Genomic DNA, 22,656 nt, shown 5'->3' with positions numbered 1-22,656 from the left:
GGCTTCCATTTTTGTCCATTTGTTTATCAAATTTTATTATTAGAAGAACTTTAGTCATTAATGAATATTCAGGAGTGTCTGAAGTGTTTTGGAACTGTAAAGTGCTCAGCTCAAAGTTTTATATAGGAGATTTTGATTTCTGAATAAATTTTTCGAGGCTTGTCGAGCATTCAATGAACCCTCCAGCTCCAACACCACTGCAAAAACTTACTGAAATCTTTTCTAACTACATAAGAAAAATCATTATTCAAATCTGGTACACACATCTTTTTTCTTCACAAGAATACCAATTTAAACACTTATTTAAAAAACAGTATCAAATCTTACCATGGCTGGGGACTCATTCAAAGGCTTCCTGGGGTGTGTTTGTATGGGGCCCATGTGTTAAGACGGCCCTTATCTATAGTTAGTTCTGCTTCATTCTGAAAGTCACATTTTCCCCAACCATATTTCATTTAAAATCGTCATTTTTACACCTGAATTATTTTCCCTGCGTCTCTTGCAGCCCGTTTTGGCTCCATTTTAACACGATTTCCACCTGCGGCCCCTTTGGAGTATCTAAGAACCAGCTAGATAAGTTAAGCAATAGTATAGTAAAAAGTTATGTTCAACCATATTGCAAGTCTGTTTTTAGAGAATCACGATTCCTCTGGTAAAAGAATTTTTTCTGAGCTCCCCTATCTGGCAATAAAATGTTTCTTCTTTCAATTTGCATGCTTGCACTCAGATTTTAACAATATCCAGGGCCGTCTTGAGAGCATCATGGGGCCACCAGGCTAAGTGATCTTCCAGATTCCTTCCACCTTGTTGAAAATTCCTGCCTACCGATTTATATGATTATTAGGAGATATTTTTTTAGCCCGAAATGAGAAAGTTAATTTCCGGAGGTTATACCGATACGAATAGTTTGGAACAAAAATTTTTCGTTCCAAATATTTGTTTTGGCATAGCATCCAGAAAATTAAATTTTTCAGTATATTTTGGGCCGAAAAAGTACCTCTTAATACAAAAACCCCACCTGGGGTGAAAATTGCTGTAGTCAGAGCTGCAACTGGGGGGGGGGGGGTGCAGGCAGGTCTTGTGCCCCAGAGGGGGTGCAAATTTTATTCTCAAACCTCTCCTTCAACACGGGGGTGCCAGCCAAAATTCGTAATTGCCCTGGTCAATCAAGCATCTAGTTGCGGCCCGGGCTGTAGTTAAGGGAGGCTGATGTCTCCACTCAGTGCTTCATGCTAATAATGGAAAGGAATTGAAAAGTGTATCTGGTGTATTGGTTAATGCACTTGCCTGGTATGCAAGGGGACCGAGGTTCGATTCCTGGAGGAGAGACAAATCACTTTTTCTTCCAAACATTCACTTCAACGTAACATCCAGAAAATTCAATTTCTCAATATTTGCTTATTGTCAAAAATTTCATCCAGATCTGGTATTCATGAGGTGCCTGGGTGGACCCATGCTTCAAGATCATATTTCATTTGGTCCCTGGACAGCAGAGTTTAACTCTTTAACTCCCAGATAGAAAACCTGGGAGGGTCGTGAAAATACCAAGTTTTTTGTGTTCGAAGTGGACTCGTCCAAATTTCATCCACTTTCCCTCTCCCCACCCTTTCTCCATGAGTTTCTATTTATGCCACCCTTTGCATTGACGTTCACCCTTTCATTTCAATGGATTTTCTGGAGATAATTTGTCTGTCTATATATATATATATATACAGAAAACACCCTTTTCCTCACAGTATTATCTCTTTGTAAAATGCATTGAGTACCCTTAGTCCATTCTCAAGGAACATTCTAGTACATCAGCTTTTAAAATCCCATTGATAGGGCGTTGCAGTTGTCTTTTCCGTTCCCGCCTCTGACAAGAGCTTTCATCTTCTTTCCCATTGGTGACAAAAGCCCACCAAAACATACCCATACCCCCTAGCTGGGCTGACTTGAGGCGGTTATGGGCATTAACCTACTCGGCCGACTTTGGGCGATCTGGGCATTATAGAGTTAAGCAAGATAAAAAAAAATTCCTTTCACGAAAATGGGGAGAAAAGCTTTAGCAAAATGCTGCAAGGCTAATGATTGATGGTTGGATGTCTACTGGTTTTGTATTTCCTGTATGCATTTTTGTGAAAGGGCTATTTTTTTTTTTCCTAAGATTTTCTTTTGCATTTTGTGAAAAAATGTGACCGTAGCTTAAACCCTGCTGGACAGGGTTTAAAACCGCACTAAAACAGCACTGACCATGTGCAACAAACATCAGCATAATATTTATGGGAGAGGTGGTGTGTGTGTAGTATCTCTGTTGATATAGTTCTGCACCATCTTGCTTTCCTTTGGAGCTCTGTTCCACTGCAAGTGATTCATTCTAACGTCCAATGAGAAAGACCTTAACACATGATTTCCATTAGTTTTAGATCTCCAAAAAAATTATGCCCCTGTGTATTTAGCTTTTTTTCAATGAGGGAAGACAATACAGAAACTCATTGAAAAGTAATTTATAAGGAAAAACAAGAATATATATTCCATGCATGTACATACTCTATTATGATCACAGAATAATTAACATTTTTGAGTTTTTTTTGGACATCAAATATAATCATTTCAACTGATTTCACATAGCAAGATACAGCTTTTGTCTATTGATCCTCGATGATAGATTCGAGCTGTTTGCACAGAAAAGACAAAGCTGTGTCGTTAACTGCACCTGGAGCACTCACTAAGCATTCATTCAGAAGTCTGCAGGCACGTTCCATTTTGTTGAAAACTGTCGGACCCTCGTCTGTCTGATATTCCAGAAACCTCATTACCCTTTCATACGTCTGGTAAGTGTCGCATTTCCCTGATGACCCCAGCAGATGCACGTAAGAAGTCAGTGGAATCTGAACTTCGTTCTTCCAGATTTGCACGGTGTGGTCCGCGAAAAACTTGGCGGCCAAAAACACTTTAGGGCAGTCATCGAAACTCAGCTTCATAAGACTTAGGTTGTCATCTGAAAACGCAAAGATCCAATTGTCTGGTGGATTCTCCATAACGAAATCTTTGAAGTCATCAAACGAGTCTATTCCTATTTCATCGTATTCAATTTTCCTAAATCTCCTCCTCTCTTTCGGAAGCACTGGAGAATAATCAACCTGCTCCTCTTCTGGATCATTCTCGAAAATCGTGGGCACAGCATCATCTGTTAAAACAAATCTCTTGCGAGGAACGATTTCTATACTACCGTCTTCTTGAACAGCTATGCGGTCCTTAACCACGAAACGATCCTCAAAGTGTTTCACACAGATACGTGAAGTCCTTTTTGGAGCAAAAAACCTACGATTGATGCATTCTAGCCACCTCCTCTTCCTTTCTAAATCATTTGGAAATGGAAAGACCTCGACTGGCTGCCGCTCGAAAGGGTGGTTGGACTGACAACCAATGACGCAGCAAGTGTATGGCATCTGCATAGAAAAAAAACCATGTAGTAATTAATCCATAAGTCAATAAATTTTATGTGTGATCAAAACATTCCTGGATTGCTCCCGCAAAAAATGCAAAGGGTCAAGTTTGCTTCTTTTTCTTTCTTGCATGTTGCCCATCTTCTTGCTTTTAACATTATCGAAAAATTACAGAGAAGGTGGGGGGGGGGGGGGTTTCAACTGTTTATCGTGTCAGTCTCACTAATTTATGAAATCTTACCATGAACATACACTCAAGAACAATTAAATTAGGGGTACACTGGATAAGTGCCAGGTCGCCATGGAGACTAAAAAATTGGAATTGGTACCAAATACTTTTTATGTATGGTAATTTAATTGAAGTTGAAGGACAACACAAAATTATCAGAAATTATGCCAGCGTGTCTGCTAGCACATAAAGGGGTCCCTAAATCCTGGACAAGTAAAAAGGAAAAAACCACTAATTTGGACCAATTTTGTCAGGGGGAAAATTGTTCGATGACTACGAAACTTTGCTGGTGCCTACATTTTTTTCCGATTTGTCAAGCCCTGCACTGGATTATATCTTGTGTGACAAGGGCTTCTGTACCTTGTAGCGAGGAAATAGTTCTGGATGGTTTGGCTGCTTGCATGTTTTGGTGGGTGAGTGATTTATTACATTGTAGCCTGTCTATCTGCTGTTACCATGCGAGCCAGCCAATATAGAACCTGCTCATCCATATGCTGTTCGCCCTGCCACAAGGCCATAGTGGGGGGGGGGGGGTCTGGTCCACCCCAGAATGTGAGAAAATGTCCGGGAAAAAGGCCAAATCTGTTGTTCTATCACTTTGGTCCCCCCCAAGAATGAAATTTCTGGCTAAAGGCCTGCCCTGTCAGGCATTCTTTTACTGAAATTGATGTCCTCACGATAGACCCTTGACACTGTGGCATGTAAACATTCAAGTGCCTGCACGACGTCCAAGATCGAGTGACCCAAATGTCTGGTCCAGACAATTTGCCCATGATACAGATCCATCTTTTTTTGCCACTAAAACTCGTTCCAGAATAGCAGTGAAAAAAAACCCAATTTTTGACAGTAGAATCACCTCTGACATGTCTGAAAAACCAGTTTCTGAGTGGCTTGGAGCAGCCTAGTGCTGCAAGTATAGGAACTGGCTTGATAGGTTCAACTTTGACTGCTCCTGTGAGCAGCACTTTAATTGCCGGAGCATATAAATGATACATATTTATGTCATGCCTGTGTCGGTCATGGGCCGCCCAACAGAGCCACTTTTGCATACTGTCAGCTGTCTTTAATCCAATTGCTCTTGAGTGTAGTTGTTATGTTTTCGTGGGGCTGCAGTTCAATGAACATGTCTCTTGAGCTAAGAGTGCAGTCTTGAGTGCAGGAATATCGACTCCATGTTTCCTCTAACACTTCTGGTTGGCATTAGGAGATATTTGATAGAAACTGACAAACTATTATTACTGAAACACAAAGTTAATTTTTAATCTGGGAGCTATAAATAAGAATGTGTTTCTCTTATAGAATTTGTGTGTGTTATTAAAAAACCTAATATTTCTTAAATTTTTCATCTTATTTTAGGTATTTTTAAACAATTTCTGGGGTTGACTGGATGGCCCCCAAAGCAGAATGTTTTGTATTGTTCTGCAATGAGTCCTTAGCTGACTGAAATTGTTCTGCGGTAGAAATTCATTTAGAGCATTTTCCATGCAAAAAAAAGCTTCTTTCCCTAAAATTCTTTCTGAAATTGTTCTGCAGTAGCACTGATTGTTCTGCAACGTACATAGCAGATATCGGTATATTTTGCTTTGGGGCTGGATGGGTCCTCATAAATTTCTTTAAGAAGGAAAAAAAAAAGGTCCCGATAGAGAAGGGTATACCACTTTTGAACAAATTAATCATTGTGTATACAGAGTTAACATTATGTTCAAACTTCAAGGCTTTTGTTGAAGTTTGAATGTCTAAGCGACATTCATAATTTTTTAACATGGTGATCACTATATTCTAGTTACAGGGTATCACATATTTTTTTTAATTTATGTAAGCAGAGGAAAAAGTCCCAAGTTGGAAAAAAACTTCAAAAGAATATGCCTGGCTGTGCTTAGAAATCAGGATATAGGGCCTAAATCTACTTTTAACTAAGAGCTTTTCCAACTCATAGCAGCCCTTAGTGCAAGACTTTTATTTGTATTATCTTGTATATTCATTTAAAAAATGAATGAAGAGAATCAAGCAATCAACTCACTGGCAAATTCAATGACGGCAGAGCATTCTTTTTCAGACATTTTTTCTTGCTGGGTACATCTACAAAGAAACGAAAAGTATAATTTATCGAGGTGAATCTTGCACAACAACTGCAAAAAAAAAAAAAAATCAGATTTGCGATAAGTGTCAAAACATGCTTTAAACACAAATAGCTAATAACATGTATTGCTGCTTGTAGAAAGAAAGCCAAAACTTACTCGGCAAAATATATTCATTCCTTTCAAAGTGCCAGCTACAAACATACATAAAATTGCCAACCGGTTTCCCAATTTTGCAAACCTTGGCCCATTCTTGCCTTAGATCGAGGTTTCGAGGAAACATATGCAAAGTTAGACGCTCTGTTTTTCTATTGTTGCACCCTGGGACACAGCAGTTCTTGTTGGTTCTGAATACTCTCTTCTTCCTTTGAGCAGCAGAAGCGATAACTAGAAAGTAAAAGTCAATACAGTTTGCATTACAGAGAAACATGAACAAAATATTCAAATGATAATGCAATGCAAGAAATATTGTACGACAAAACTTCATCATGATAGCACCAATTGCAATACCAAATCTCTTCAGTAATGCAATCATTTTGACACGAGTCATGACATATATTTTTCTCTCTGGAAAATACGGGATGACGAGATAGTCAAACTTGATTATAATGACTTCAGTTGTAACAAGACTGGCTATAACTTCAGTAATTGGTGATCTGAGCTGATTTCACATACAGAATAATGCTAATGAAGCTTGCTCATTACCTCAATGAAATGAACTCAGATATACTGATGATAATAATTTTGCTTGAATTTCTACGCCTATTTTCAGGGCGGTTGCTAGGATATGAGCTAATTACATTCATAGAATGTTTGTCTGTTGTTTGAATGATGCTTAACACTGAAAAAATATATATATTTACTATTTGACACTCCAACTCTCATTTACATGACCTGCATGTATATAGAACTTCCCGACTCTTTTTCAAGATGTTCTGTTTACTGCAGTTTTTTTCAACAGAGTTTATTCTATCCAAATGATGTCACTCTTCCTTATTACTACAAAGGTTTCGACAGTTGGCTGATGCAAAGATAAATCCAGGAAGGAAAGCTCAACTGCCTTTACAGGGAATTGAATCCATTCCTCTCACTTGCTGGGTTAAGTGCCCTAGACCAGCGTTTCCCAACCTTTTTTGACTCACAGAGCCCTTTTCTGGTCTACAATTTCTATGGCGGAGCCCCGTGTAGGTCTATTTTTTATTTATTGATCAAAGTTACTGATTTATTTTTATTATTCTAAATATTTATATACTTTTTTTTTTTCAAATTTACTGGATTTTTTTTTATTTTACAAGAGCTGCAGTGGAGCCCCTAGGGTTCTGCAGAGCACCAGTTAAGAACTGCTGCCCTAGACTATTAAACTACTTGAGAGAGAGGATTTGTTGCCTTTGAGACCTGTATATGTGCCATGGGATTGCACAGGGATGACCTGATAACCTCACCTAGTAGTTTGTCACAACAATAGTCCAGATGGCAACATATAAAGAGAGAAAAATAATTTTTTTCCCAAACTCCATCTTTGTTTGGTATCCTGTCTTTCATACTTTGGGCCGCAACTAGGAGGAAACAAGCAGGTCTGGTGCTTTCGGCACAGAGGTGCAAAAATATGTACTTGCCCTGACAAACCAAGTACCTAGTTGAGGCCGTGTTCATACTACTATGGAATTTTCACAGCAGAACATTTTCAGTCAGCTGAAAGTATATTGCAGAACAATACAAAACATTCTTCTTTAGGGAGAGTAAGTATGTGAATTGGTAAGGGACCCCCAACCACTTCCCTGTAATGTTATTTAACTCTATATTATGTGCTATATTATTAGTGGTATAATGGATGAAATTTCGGAACAGCTTTGGTATAAGGAACTTGCCGAGTTGGCAGCCTTTTTCTGATAATAAGTTGCCAATGCTGGCGCTCTGGTTTGTAGTTGTTTAACTGGGTTGTCGTTGTTCCAGAATGTTCCTCCGATGCTGTGGTGGCGCTAATTGTTTTTAGCGTGTCTTTTCAAACTTCTGACCAGCCATTTCGTCTTTTTCGTTCTGAGCGTTAGGATTATATTTTTATCGGACGCAGTAAGATTGTATCATTTTTATTTATTTTATTTCAAATAATCTGGATACCCAGAAAGAGTGTGGTTTTAATTTTTTATGCATAGAATATAGGCTACTTATTTATACAACATACAGGACCATTGTTTATTGAAAAGAGTGGATAGGTTACCTTATGTTGGCCTACCTGGAACAGATGCAGTATGGTCCGCCACGACTTTGGCGACTTTTTTCTCGCGATAAGTCGGCAAGACTGTCATAATGCTTCTCTGGGCATATTTTTTAACACTTTTCCGGTTCCGTTGGGTGATACTAGATGGCGCTGGCTTCACCAAACAGGACTTTTCTTTTGTTCACCGCGTTTTTTCAAAAATTCTAAGCAGCCGTTGTTCCATTTCCAGCGCGTCTCTCTCTCTTTGATTATTATTCCTCCCTTCTGTAGCTTACGTCATTACGGATTATTATCTACTGCTCAGGTTGTATCATACCGTTTTATTATTTCGTTGTATTTATTAGTTATTCATCCATTGCCATGCCTTCTGTTTTATCGGTTTATTATTTAAAATGAGCCTACAGAATTTTTCATGCCCGGATCCGTTTATTTAAAAAAAAGGGTCCGAGTTTTAGTTTTAATGCATAGAATATTTATTTATTCAACATGCCCGGATTCGTTTATTTAAAAAAAAGGGTCAGAGTTTTAGTTTTAATACATAGAATATTTATGCCCTGAATTCCTTATGCCCCGATATTTTTATTATTAAAAAAATGGGTCAGGTGTAATTTTTTTTAACTGATATTTTTTTCTATTTTTATGCTTGGTGGTTTCTATTATGTTTTGCACGCTGATGTGTTTTTTTCGGCGTCTGTAGTGTCTGACGGCCTTGGCGACTCTTCGCCGGGCCATCAGACATGTGTGGCGCCAAATAATCGCCAAGTGGCGGACCATACGATTTCTTTTGTGTTTCGCGATATTTTTCATTATTTGAATGGGTTTTTATTATCGTTTTCTATGCTGGCGATTTTTTTTTTTTCAGCGTCCGTAGTGTCTAACGGCCTTGGCGACTTTTGGTTGGGTCGTCTGACATGTTTGGAGCCGAAAGAAAAGTCACCGAAAATCGCCAAGTTGCCTCTTATACCAAAGCTGTTTCGAAATTTCACCCCTGAGAACCATAAAACAATTTACCATTAGGGACTAGAGAGGGATACAAGAGGTAGTGGGCATTCTAGCTAATCCTTTCGATTAGCTAGAATGATTCTTCTTTCGAAGCCTTTTCTTAACCTTCACTGTCCAGGAGCTCATAAGCATAAAGATAAGGAAAGTATATGAATTAACATCATCATGCTCCCCTCTCTCAACAATCGCCATCGTGTTTCCCCAGACTTTCAAGTCTATCTCCGCCTATACACTTAACGTGAGTCATTTCATACATTTTCAAGGATCTCAACAAAAAAAAAATCTCACCGATATGGGCCGAATTTTTCGTCGCAATCGTTTCTTCTTCGTCAATTTCCATCCTTGGGCAGTTTATTTTTCCTCGCTGTTTTAGGCCAAAAAAAACATATCACACACAGACGACCTTGACCGTGGAAGAGTTTCAAAAAAAGTGTTTTTATAAACGGCTTTGACCTTGAAATCAAAAATATTCCATTTCCACAACTTTCACTTCTTCATCCATCACCACGACATCCGCCATCATCGACTGTCACGTCACCAACCCGTGCAGTACTTGTAGCGACACCTTCAGGATTTCTTGTGAACGATTCTACAAGGTACGGGTTTTATTTCTCGCACCCACATGGCAATAATGAGAGGAGTTTTGTTTACAATCGGTAAAGGTGGGGATGAATCGGCGATAATGATGATCGAGCTGCATAGGTGATTGTACACGTGAACAAGCGTCCATGAAGAAGCCCTCACAATGAATAGCTTGAAAAACTTCCCCCTATTTATCAGTGGACCAGTTGTCAAAGGATTTGGTCGAGGGAGCAAATGCTTGGGGATACCTACAGGTGATCATTGATTTCAAAAAAAGAAATCTATTTATGATGATTTTGATTTGTTTGTTTTTTATTATCCCTTGATTCCACATTCATGGTAAGTTATTTATCGAAGAGTTGAATAGATTGATTGATTGTAATAGCCAGGGCCGGACTTAAGCAGGTGCGAAGGGTGCGGGCGCACTGGGCCGCTAAATTAGGGGCCGCAAAACGAGAGAAAAATACTTTGATTACATTTCGACTTAAATGTTTTTAAAAAATCAAATAGCTCAAAATTCTATCTAAGGACTCTAAAATTCAGACATCGAGCCCTCTGGCCTAGGGTTTCCACAGATAATCGGTTCTCTATAGCCTGACAGCCTCCCCCCCCCCCCCCCACAACCTTTAAGTGCCTGGAGGCACACTTGAACATACTATTGTTAAAATTTATTGTCGAATGGCTTTCTCAAATGCTTTTTTATGACCATGGGAAAAAAATAGTAGTTTGATATTAATTATTGGGTGCATATGTGAGCCTTACGTGCACCAGGGGGTTCATAGTTACTGGGGAGTTACGAAACTTCGTTTTAGAGGGCCGCAAAGCTATTTTCGCACCGCAAAATATTTAAGCCCCCCCCCCCCCACTGGTAATAGCTACTATTGATTTGCTATGTTGGTAGCGATTGATTGTTATAGCTACTATTGATTCGCTATGTTCATAGTGGTGATTCATTCTTACTATTATCTCACCTCACTCTGTGGCGTATTTACATGGGAGGGGGCGCTTATAGTGGAGCTGTAGCCTAAGGCAGAAAGTTCAGGGAGGGGGGAGGCAGATTTGAGGAATGAGTGGCCGACACAGGTGTCGAAACTTTTGGGGGGAGTGAGGTTATTTGAGACCCTTCTCCAATACATTTTGTGAGGCGGCTTAGACCCCCCCCCCAAATATTAATATGCAATGTACCCATCCTCCTGCCCCACACACACATTGTCATCTTAGTGCATGGGCCCACCTGGACACAGCCAGGGCCCTCAAAAGTTGGGGTAGAATGAAACTCTGAAAAAAATTTGGAAGGCTGAGATTTTTTCTTTCTCTCTCTCTGAATTATATTTCTTCAGGAGTTTTTGGACAGGGAAGTGAGATCAATCAGGTTTTGCTGGGAACCCTACAGGTTGTCGAAGACCCTCAATAATTCTTTATGAGTGAAAGTGTTCAATAAGATTCTCAATATTGAGTTTTTATAGTTGCCCTTTTCTAAACTTTTTGGTACAGTACTAAATAAGTTATATCACATATATTCGTTGGTGTATGCAAATTGTGATGGGGGGGGGGGAAGAGAGCTAAAATTCCCCCTTTGACCCAAGATTATAGTGTTGTTTTGCAGCAAAAGTACATTTATGAGTTGAATGTGATGTCACTGTCCCGGGTGCAACTAGGGTTGCTGATTTGGGAGTTGTTATTGACGAGCGGCTTAGGTTTTCTGAACATTGTTCAGCGGTGGTAAAAAAAAATATAATAGAATGCTTGGCTTCATTTTCAAAAGGTCTCTTCACGTTCTTCTAAAGTCATTCCCCCACTTCTCCGAGCTTAGTTCGTCCTGGACTGGAGTATGCTGTAAGGTTTTAGAGACCATACTTACAAAGGGACACTGACTTGGTTGAAGGGGGTGCAAAGAAGAGCTATGCATGTCCTTGTTGCCACACTGGGCTTGAGTTATGAAGAGAAATTTCATTTTTTGAATATGTTTACATTGGATCTGAACGCAGGTGGTGAGGAGATACGATCGAAGTGTTCAAAATTTTCAATGGAATGGACAGGATGTACCGTGAATTATTAATATGTCGTCAATCGACTGCTTTGACAAGGGGACACCTGTATCGATTGGTAAAGGCCAATTCTAGATTGTGATGTCGTAGGGAATTTTTCTCTAATAGGGTTGTTAATAAATGGAATAGCCCTGAGGCTGTAAATTCTAACACAATTGACACTTTCTAAATGAAATACGATAAACATGTTGGGGTAAATCGAGAACTTATCCATACTTAGAATAAGACAACCATAGGTATTCTTTATGGGCACTGTATAATATTTCATCATGTGTATATAGTTTTTAATTTTTATAATTGCATTTTTAATTGGGGGTTGCTGTATTTTAGAAATATATTACACCCGTATTTTGTTATGGGCATCTCTTTCTCAGTCACCTTGTTGGGCATGTTGCAGCCTTGTGTTTGTATGTTTGTTTGTAAGAGAAGAGGGAGCCTTACAAAAAATAAGAACCCTTGAAAGTTTTCAAGAATTTTTACCAGGTTGAGCCTCCAAAAAGTCATTTGACCTGGGAAGGGGGGGGGGGGAATGCATGATGCTTTTAGGACAGTCTTACCTGCACATGGGCTCGAGTACATTGTATATACAGAACAATTTAAATTTTCACCATGTCGACACTTCTGGAGGCCAAGAAAATTAGTAGAATGGGAGAAGGGTGGCAAAGTTTGTATAACGCTCCATAAATCTGTCTCTGCCCAGACAGCAAGGGACTATGTCTGTGAGTGACAGAAAAAGTAACCTAGAAAGTTTGCAAGCATGTGAGAGAAAGAGTGCACGTGCAGCTCCTGGATAATATGTCAAGAAGGACAAATTATATAAGTTTTGTGGTTCGTCCTGTATTTTCTAGGACAGGTAAAATTTCCCATATTATTCATCTTACTCCGATATTATTTCAAAAGCAGACATCTTCAGCTGTGAATGGAGCAAAAGCAGACAGATCTGGGGGAATGTGCCATAGAATCGACTGTGTATGGGCATTTGATCATCTCATGTTTTATGGAACAGACAAATTTCTCCTGTATTATTCAGCTTTTGGGATGGGTGATTGGCTCCCCCCCCCCCCCCCCAGGATCTGTGCTTGAGAGAGTAAAGTATCAGTTCAGTGAAATGACCAAAAGAGTGATCTAAAAAACGAGTAATTAGGTCGGTGAGTGAATAAAAGGATGATCCAGAGTGTGTACGAGCTTGTGAATGACTAAAAGAGAGTATTAGCAAGCTTGTGAATGACCAAAAGAGTTACCTAGAGCAGTGGTTCTCAACCTTGGCAAGCCCGCTGCCCAGTTTCATTCATTTTTGTAAGTAGAAGGCCTGGTCAAACACAAAATCAATGGAAAATGAATGAGAAAAATAAAACGGCTGATCAATCGCAGCCCAGTATGAATGATGTCAGAGCCCAGCGGTTGAGAAACACTGACCTAGAATATGTATAAATGATCAAAAGAGTGACCTATAAAACAAGGAACCATGTTACTTGAGCAATTAAAAGGGTGATCTCGATCACGATTTACGAATGATAATTCAGAGTATGGTTCAATTTAGCCCACATAGCAGTGAGATATGTCTTGCAATTGGTAAAGGTGGGGATGAATCAGTGGTAATGGTGATCAAGCTTTACATGTGAACTAGCTTCTATGAAAATTTGCGGCTTGAAAAACATTCCTTCATGTATTAATGGGCAATTGTCAAAGGATTCGGTTTTAGGCAGCAAATGTTTGGGGATACCTACAGGTTATCGTTGATTTAAAAAATATAACATTGATCATGGTTCTTATTTGTTTGTTTCGTTATTATTCTTGATGTCATTTTCATGATAACGGTTGAAGAGTTTGATAGAAATTGATTAAATATCAGCTAATCATGATTCCTGAAATTGATAGTGGAATATACAAATAATATACAAATACCACGCCACAACAGGCAAATTGCCCAACAAGGTGGCTGACTTAAGAACATCATGGATCCCCGAGCCCTACCTACTACTGCTACACCACACATGCACCCCGCTCACACACCCCCCCCCCCCCACGGAACCCCCAACGAATCGGTACATGCGGGAATGTGCGTGTACGTGTAGTAAAACGTGACGTGTAGTTTTTTGTTTCTCTGTAATGCTTGTTATGTTTAGTGCTGCCATCTGCCACCAGTTTTTCTAACTATGAGTGAAGTGTTATGATTGAATGATTTATCATTGTAGGACTGTTGCTCTCTGTGCGCGAGACTTTTTAACGGGGAGATCGGCTCGCATTTGCGCCTTGAAGTTGGGAACCACAGAAAACAAACTTCAGCCGACCACCCGAATGCTTGAACGCAACATTTTGAAAACCGGTACAAATATAACAAATAGTTTCACTGTTTTTTCCAACTTTTTCATGAGCGGGTTCAACTATAATAATGATGAATACTTGTGTTACATATTTCATTTCATGGCATATTTAATTATGTTTATAATTCACAGCAAACTTTCCAGAAGAAGTTGTTAAAAAGCTCCCTGACAGCATCAATTGCGGAATCTACTTTGGTTGGGCGAATGTTGACATGGGGCCAGTTTATAAGATGGTCATGAGTGTGGGCTGGAACCCATTTTATAAAAATGAAAAGAAATCAATGGTATTTCATCTTAGTATATTTTTGATATTTTGTCTATTATAAGTTTAGGGCAATTTCACTTGTTGTGAAGGTTTATTTTATTCAAATGTGACATAAACTTCCACTTGTGGAGGAGAAATGATGTCCAAGGCAATTACAAAGCACATTGCTGCGTCAGAAAATCCTCCATGTCTAATCAGTTGAAATCACTAAGTACGAGATATGAAAGAAAAGTTGTGTGTTTGGAATTGGCTATGAAATCAAAAATTGGGTTAACTTATTGTTATCTAATTTAATAATAGAACATCCTATGAAAAGCAGACAGGCTCCTGGTCGTCTCCCCTGGGCAGGGCAAAACAAACATTAGAAAGCCTTCTCAACTGGGGGGGTTTATCAAACGAAAAAAAAATAAATAAAAAATGGTTTGAGTTTTAAGCCCTGAATTAATGGAGGTCCCCATGCAAGAATGAGGTCCAGCTTGAACAGTCCCTAACGCTTCAAGAACTTCTGTCTTTTTAATCGGAAAATGAACTTCTCCTTTGTGTCATTTTCTTTGTTTGAGTTGTTCTGTTTTGGTATAAGGCATTTGTGGTCACTTTCAAACATATAGCAGTGTTGTTATTAAGCTTTTGCTTCAAAGGAAGCCATAGAAACCATATGTTCCTCTCTCTCAAACTTTTCCATAGTGACGAGTTAGCGATAAGTAACCGAGGGTTTAATAATGCTATCTATGGAAGCTGGACAAGACTGAAAAAAACTGATGACTTAACCAGAGTGACGACTTATTTGAGTGATGATTTACTGTATTATATTAATAATTTTGCTATAATGTAAGCAGTTGCAATAAAAATACACTGCTGGCCACCCAAATTGCAACACCAAGAAAGACAAGAGATATCGCAACAATATTTATTTTGTGGATAACATGTTGACCAAGCATCAAATGATTAAATTTATAGACTTCTGTGAAGTGTGGTTCCTGCCAAAATCAGTAGCCAGAGTAGCCGCCATTGTTGGAGATCACCGCTGCCACACGCCTCGGCATTTATTCAAAGAGACTTTGGATGTGTTCTTGGGGTACAGCAGACCAAGCAGCTTCCACGCGTTGCCAAAGTTGATCTGGTGTGGCAGCTGGGGATGTAATCTGGGTCAATCGTTGAGCAACCATGGACCACATGTTTTCTATCTGCAAAAGATCCGGAGAGCGAGCTGGCCAGGGAAGCAATTCAATCTGGCGATTGACGAAGAACCTTTGGACAATGCGTACCACGTGTGGTCGCGCATTATCCTGTTGAAATATGGCTGTGGGCAAGCCCTGAAGGTAAGGAAGGACAACTGGCTCCAACACCTCGGAGATGTAGCGCTGGCTTTTTAAAGTACCGGCAATGCGTACTAGAGGAGTGCGAGAGTGATATCCAATACCACCCCATACCATAATACCCGGTGCAGGACCAGTGTGGCGGTGCATAACGCAGCTGTTCCGCATCCTCTCTCCACGGTGTCTCCAGACTCGAATCCGACCATCGTGGTGTTGCAGACAGAAGCGTGACTCGTCAGTAAAGACAATTTCATTCCATTGTGCCGTCCACATCCTTCTTTCATCGCACCATTGGCGGCAGAGACGTCTGTGGTTCTGCGTCAAGGGTAGACGAAGCAATGGACATCTTGCGGACAGACCACTCTGCTGTAAACGGCGTCGAATGGTACGCGCAGATACTTGATGATGCGGTACAGACTGAATGTGCTGTGCTATGGTTCGTGATGTGGCTGAGCGATCCGTCACTGCCATACGCACAATACGCCTGTCATCAAATGAAGTGGTGCACTGAGGTGGATGCGATCGAACACGTCGGTCCGTCGTACCCTCCTGCATCCAACGATCACATATCCGCATTACAGTTGTTTGGTTTCGTCCAACACGACTACCGATTTCCCTGAAAGATAATCCACAATCTCGGTAGGCCACTATCCTTCCTCTGTTGAACTCGGATACTTGATCAAAAGATGATCACTGTTTTCTACGAGGCATAATTGATCGTTTTTTTGAAAAAACCACAAGAAAAACACAATTGTCGTACTTCAAATCGTCGAAATCTCCAAGCCTTAAATAGCGCTTTGAAGTGGCGCCACAGGCGCGCGTGATGTGCGTCTGCGCTGAAATTCTAATCATTTGCATATCTCACCTCCGCTAATGCATGTTGTAAATTTCATATTATTTGCATGCTTCCTTCAGGGTGTTGCATTTACGGTGGCCAGCAGTGTATATCAGGTTAGAAACTAATAATAAAATTGTAATAATTAATTGTAAGCACACACACTTACATAAGTTCAGTTTAAGGTCCAATGTTGTTGCAAGTACTCAAGACATCCATGTTGAATGAATGTAACCACAAAAATATTGATTTTAAGCACGAAAATATAATTTCCACGTCATAATAAGAAAAGTGACTTATTATGAATGTCTATTGGACGACAAGTTCTTATGTCGTGGTCATAATCCTCCATACATTTCTCCTCTATCTAGATTCAAAGAACCCCTAACCTTGAGAAGGAGGGGGCGACATATAGGTATATATTAGACATTCAGCTGTCTCTCTCTCGCTATTACAAGCGTATTACACTGAATTCTTCAAATCAAAGGCCAATGTTAAACACCTAGTTCAAAAAATCACGTTGATATCATACACTAAATGCTATTAATTTGATTATATTGATTTTTTAAATTGATAGTGAAATAAAAATGAATAAGCTAAACAACTACCGCTTTCAATTTTTTTTCAGGAAACACACATTATCCATGAATTTGAGGATGATTTTTATGGTTCATTGTTGAAAGTGGTAATATTAGGATATATTCGACCAGAGAAAGACTTTTCATCTGTTGGTGAGTTTTTACCAAAGTTACGTAACAATAGATTTATTTATTGTTCTATAATATTGTCATGCATTTCAAAACTACCATTCAGAAAGATTTTTATTAAAATTTTTAAATTTCTACTACAGTTTTGCCCCCCCCCCTCTTTTAACCAGCATGCCGTAAAATTTGAGGGACCCTGGCTTTTTTGGATGTTGGAGTCTGGCCTATTTCCTTCACACCTGGAAAGTGAGATCTAATAAGGTTCACACGTTGCAGTTAGAAGACGATATAAATTTATATCAAGAGCTGTATAAATAAGTGGATCGGAATAAAATAACTGTTTTCACTCTAGCAAACACAGTTTCCCCCATGAATTTGTTAATGATAATGAGAATGGAGCATTTACTCATCCTTAATTATCATCAGTTTAATATGCAATACAGATATTGTATTTTGCATGTTTTTTCTGCATATTCAGAAATTGAAGAAATATGATGTCGCTTTTCTGTTACATCAGGCTTTGCAGTGCAATTTTTTTAATCTTCAGCTCTGCTTATTCTAATCATGAACACATGATCTAGAAATACAAGGGCACGAGAGTCCTGATCGATAAGATACTTGCCCATGTGTGGCATACCCAAAGAATGTTTAAAGGTGTCCCAAGTTCAATACCTGGTTTGTCCTTGTCTGAAACTTTCCTGACATGAAGGTGAAACGGTGACATGATCACAGGAAAAGATTGCTACCACAGGGAGCCCCACACTGAGGGGTTAGCCCACCATCCTCTCGGTGAGTATGAAAAGGCTGCCATTTGGAATCAGCAATAAATTGTATGTCCTTGCCCTCGTGTGCAGAAAAAGACCATGGTGTAACAGAAATGATTGATGGCCTAGAGTCTTCAACCCTTTTCCTGTCGTGAGCACTGCCTGTACCCATCATGAAAAGAGGAGCACCCTTACGGCAAGTTTAACATACAAAAGCATGAAATGATGATGATTTCAATCCTTGAATGCAAACTGTTCAAAGTGTTTAATTGGAACATTGATAAAGTTCTCGCGAGCAGAAAATCAGACATGAGCATCAAGCACTCTGTATACTTCAGAGAGTGGTGCTCGCGAGCAGTGGATTGAAGATGCCTGGTCTAGAAATACATAAACACTTCACAAATTCATTGTTTCCATCTACCTCATCTAGTGTATGCAAATGCATATGCTTAATATCAAATTTTTTAAAACATAAATTATGATTTATGGTAGCAAAAATTAAACATAAATTTCCAAATAACTGAACGTAGTTTGGTAAAAGACAAAAGATCCGAAAATGCAGAGAACAGATAAAGTTCAAATCAGCCAATTAAACCGATTCTTTGAGTCCAGATATTTACAAATTTTCCGGCATCTGTGACTCAAATTTGTGGCCTAATGCGGGAGAATAATTTAATTTTTAATTCCTATTAAAATGTTTTTGTTTAAATATTCCTAAGTTTAATACCTGTTTATTTTATTTCTTCACAGATGAACTAGTGGCAGAAATACACAATGATATAGAAGTAACGAAAGAAAAACTGAATGAAATCGAATTTACACCTTTCCAAGATCATGAATTTTTTCACCAAACCTGATAGAAACTGTATTATTTTAAAAAATTATGTATTCATACATTGTTCTGTGATAAACGGGCACATATTATTTAACGCGAGTATTTACATTCAGTGATAATGCGGAAGATGCAATTGACAAAGCGAAACCTACATGACAAATTATGCGTATTATGACAACGTTGGGGAGAGAAAGGAGTCTTTGTAATCTTGGCGTGATTGGCAATTTGGTGAAATATTTTGCTTATAATCAACATTTTAAAGGAACCAGTCACCAGAAAACTAATGCCTGTTGTGAGCATGATGTGCTTTCGCCTTTATTTTTATTTATTCATTACATTAAATTATTATTTTTAATTCATTAATTATTGGTTTAATTAATTAATTTTTTTTATTTTTACATTTGTGTCTTGTGTGAATCAATTTCAAGATAATCACTTTGTGAGAGCTGTGGTTGCTTCCTGCGCCCCCGGTACAAGGGTGCAGGAATCGCTCCCCATCTCATTACATTTGTGGTTGGGGGTGACCAACAAAACTCCTCCAACTAGTACTCTGATAGTTCACGTCTCAAAGAAATAACACAGAAAATTAATATTAAAACGTAATAATATATGATGAAAGCACACGAAGGCCAAAAGAAAAAAAATTACAATTAAGAGCTGGAATCAAATGTGTTTACCTTTGTACTAGCAGTCAGATACTCTCTCAACTGCCCCACAAAGGGATGTCTGTTTTCGCTCTAAGGGGTCATTCAGGTATTACATCAGCATCGATGGGGTGGGGAAAGGGGTTTCAGATTTTCTGACTTTTGATAACGGAGGGGGGGGGGTTGTGGATAACGCTCACGTCATCAACCCACCCTTTATGAAAATATGAAATATTCTTAATAAATTCGCTGAATTCTTTCTCTTACCAATATGCGTTAGGATTCAGAGGGGCGGAGCTGATGACAAAATTTTGCTGACAGGGGGGGGGGGGTAAAAAAATTACAAAAAATTTGCTAACTTAATACTTGAACGGCCCTAACTAAATACATAATTACCGTAACTAGGCTGGGGCAACTAGGGCTCTGAGCTAAATAGGGCCCCAAAAAACATTTACCATTTGCACTTATTTTGCATAATAATAATAACCCTTTCAAGAAGGGCCACAAAAAAAGTTCTACCATAGGACCCTGAAAAGGCAAGCTACAACCCTGAAATACATGCCAAATCAATTCTGTAAAATGTAAGAAAGTCGCCAAGAGATGACAATAGGGAGATGGTAGCCCCAGTGCCGTTTTAAAACATGGCCACCTGGGCACCTCAAGTGAACAGGGGCCTTACAAAAATCAGATCTGGTTGAAATTTTCGAGAATTTGTTTGGTTGGGCCTCAGAAAAATCAATTTGTCCGGGGGCCTGTGATACTCTTAAGACGGCCCTGGGTAGCCCATCTCTAACAAGGTTACCACAACACTTAGGAAGGGCAATCTACTGAAATGATAGGGTGACTCCCTTTTCTCTCCAACGTCTACTGTAATATGGTAGGGATCTTAAGTATTGTTATGTTTTAAGCGATGAATATATACATCTAAATGTGTGAGTGATTGTTTATAGATGTAAATTAATATATATACATATTTTTTTGTAGCGCAACATGAAAGAAAGATGATTTACCTTTTTTTAGTATAGGGTATTAGAACCAATAAAGTATTTATACATTTTTTTTGTCTAAATTTTGAGTATATTTCTAGCATTGTTTCATTTTAATTGAGTATAGTGAGATTTGTAAACATAGGTAGAGATCGATTTTGAAGGTTGGGGGGGGGGCAAAACAATGATATGTCAATATCGTATGCAGATGTGGATTAAGGTCAGTTGAGGTGCAGAAGAAAATATAGAAATTCCCTCTTAAAGTAGGAAAAAGTTGTAAAGTTGGGATTTTTTGAGGGGTCCAGAGCACACTGTGGTCTCGGTGTTAAATCCATCTCTGATTACGTGTGCACATATGCAGGGTCACCCACACAAATTTTTGATGTGGGGAGGGGGGTTGCTATGTTCCCTTGTATCTCTATCCATGTTTGTTAATACAGCAGAGCTTGTGCAATCTGAGGTAAGTGACTGAAAACCTGAATCGTTCTCAAAGAATAATAGACCCCAACACATAGGATCCTATACTAAACCCAAAGCTTCTAATATGCTGTATCATTCTATGGTCCCCAGTGTTTTTGTCCACATTAGGAAACAGATTTAGAATATGAAACCGGTTGCATTCCTGGGGGAAAATTTGAGAGAGACAGGAATGAGAGGAATTTCAAAAACTTCAATGCTTGAAATCATCCAGAGCCATGAAATTTCAAGATTCTACAACTACGCTAATTTAACTATATATGCACCTCATACACATTCCTTGCAGAACTTCTAATGAATTGGTACATATTGGAATGTGTTGTGTGAGTGTATGCGTATGCATGACCCTAACGTATTTATATTGTTAGATTAGTGTTTGTTTTGTGTTCTTGCTGGTGCTGCCATCTGTGTTCCATACCTTGAAATAAAGATGGTTAATGCTTGAGTTTTCATGTTATGAAAGTATCATGTTGAAAGTCTGCCTGCTCTCGGTGGGGAGACTTTTTGAAATGTGAGACAAGCTTGTGCATTCGCTCCTCCAAGTTGGGAAATCGCAGAAAACTCTTTAGACAACCACCACTGTTCTGTCAATAGGGTTTGAACCTAGATCCCCACAATTTTTTCCCATTACAACATGACTACTCAGCAACAAGTGGATTCTACTGTGAGTAGTAATGTTAGTACCCTTATTGCACAGAAATATTTACTTATATGTTGATATTATGGTAAAATCTTGTTAGTTCATCACCCTAATGAGTCAGCACTTCAGTTAAGTTGCTATTTTTCTTCTGTCTTCCTTTTGCTTTCATAGGTAACAATGTTATTAAACCTTTGTTTACTTGTCTCTAATTTTTATTAACTACTAAAGAAAACATTTTCATTTACTAAGGAGAAGTTTGAGAGAGGATTTCCATGCCTGCCTTTAAAGAAAGAGCTTGATAACAGCATTGCCAAGTGTTCAAAAGTGACCACAAAAGCCTTATGTACCAAAACGTAACAGCTCTAGTAACAAAAGTTATGCTACGGAAGTTAATTTGCTGACTTAAAAAAAACTAATGTTCTAGAAACTTTAGGGGACTGTTTAAGCTGAACCAGATTTCTGCATGGGCCACACTAATTTAAGGCTTCAGATATTTTTTCTCAAGTTGAGGCCTTCTGGCCTTGCCTAGAACTCCCTCAAGTCAAAATTGGGCATGTTTTCAAGCTTAACTTGTATTTGTATCATGAATTACTGATAAGTGTACCAGTGTATGTTACCGTGCCCGAGTGGCATGGTGGTAAGATGTTCGTCTACCATCGTGAAGGTTGTTGTCAGGGTCCCGGGTTCGAACCCAAGAGAGGATATCGATAAGATATTTTCCCTAACGAACTCGATGCGACCACCGATAGACAGCGCCTTCACTTCCAACCCATCTCACTAATGGCAGTAAATTGCAATATAGCGATATGGCCAGAGTTGGTGTTTGGTGAAGTAGTGTATGTTACCAGCGCCTGAGTGGCATGGTGATAAGATGTTTGTCTACCACAGTGAAGGTTGCTGTCACGGTTCTGGGTTCGAACCTGAGGGAGGATATATATAAGATGTTTTCCCTAATGAACTTGAAGTAACCACCAATAGACAGTGCCTTCATTTCCAACCCATCTCATTAATGGCAGTAAAGTGCAATATAGTGATATAGCCAGAGCTGGTGTTTCGTGGAGTGTATGTTACCATGTGAGTAAAATACTAAAAGCTCAAAAAAGTTAAAAATTAATTTTTTTCTTTTGTGATCAATAAATTTTGTTAATATTGTAAATCATTTAAATTATTTCTTAAACTCTTATTGAAACTGATGGCACTTTGCTTCAGTCATCGCTCTGTTTTTAAACCATTATCATTTCTAAATAACGCGAGCGGCGACTTAATGAGGTTTTACTGCAT

General features: G+C 38.9%; 2 protein-coding genes across 3 annotated transcripts; one reads left to right on the top strand and one right to left on the bottom strand.

Annotated features, from left to right (window-relative positions):
* Positions 1-2,470: 2,470 nt before the first annotated feature.
* Positions 2,471-9,491, bottom strand: LOC149083895 (uncharacterized). Its single transcript, XM_089234268.1, has 4 exons — positions 9,244-9,491; positions 5,895-6,122; positions 5,678-5,736; positions 2,471-3,431 (listed from the first exon to the last, which is right to left on the bottom strand). The coding sequence occupies exons 1-4, from the start codon at positions 9,293-9,295 to the stop codon at positions 2,628-2,630; spliced, it is 1,143 nt and encodes a 380-aa protein (XP_089090394.1). The 5' UTR covers positions 9,296-9,491; the 3' UTR covers positions 2,471-2,627.
* A 78-nt stretch (positions 9,492-9,569) lies between these two features.
* On the top strand, positions 9,570-20,331 carry Rfk (Riboflavin kinase). Of its 2 annotated transcripts, none has more exons than XM_089234270.1 (4): positions 9,570-9,791; positions 14,042-14,193; positions 16,954-17,056; positions 18,544-20,331. In XM_089234270.1, exons 1-4 carry the CDS (start codon positions 9,701-9,703, stop codon positions 18,648-18,650), a joined length of 453 nt encoding a protein of 150 aa, XP_089090396.1. In that variant the 5' UTR covers positions 9,570-9,700; the 3' UTR covers positions 18,651-20,331. The 2 variants fall into 2 exon arrangements, with proteins under 2 accessions (XP_089090396.1, XP_089090395.1); XM_089234269.1 differs by lacking the exon at positions 9,570-9,791 and adding an exon at positions 13,158-13,314 and having other exon boundaries at positions 18,544-20,329.
* Positions 20,332-22,656: the final 2,325 nt, after the last annotated feature.

The sequence above is a fragment of the Pholcus phalangioides genome, unplaced genomic scaffold, assembly GCF_987345545.1.
Source record: "Pholcus phalangioides strain wild (caught in Gottingen) unplaced genomic scaffold, Ppha-v1.0 ptg000008l_1, whole genome shotgun sequence".
Classification (NCBI taxonomy): domain Eukaryota; kingdom Metazoa; phylum Arthropoda; class Arachnida; order Araneae; family Pholcidae; genus Pholcus; species Pholcus phalangioides.
This window is presented reverse-complemented; position numbering and strand designations above follow the sequence as displayed.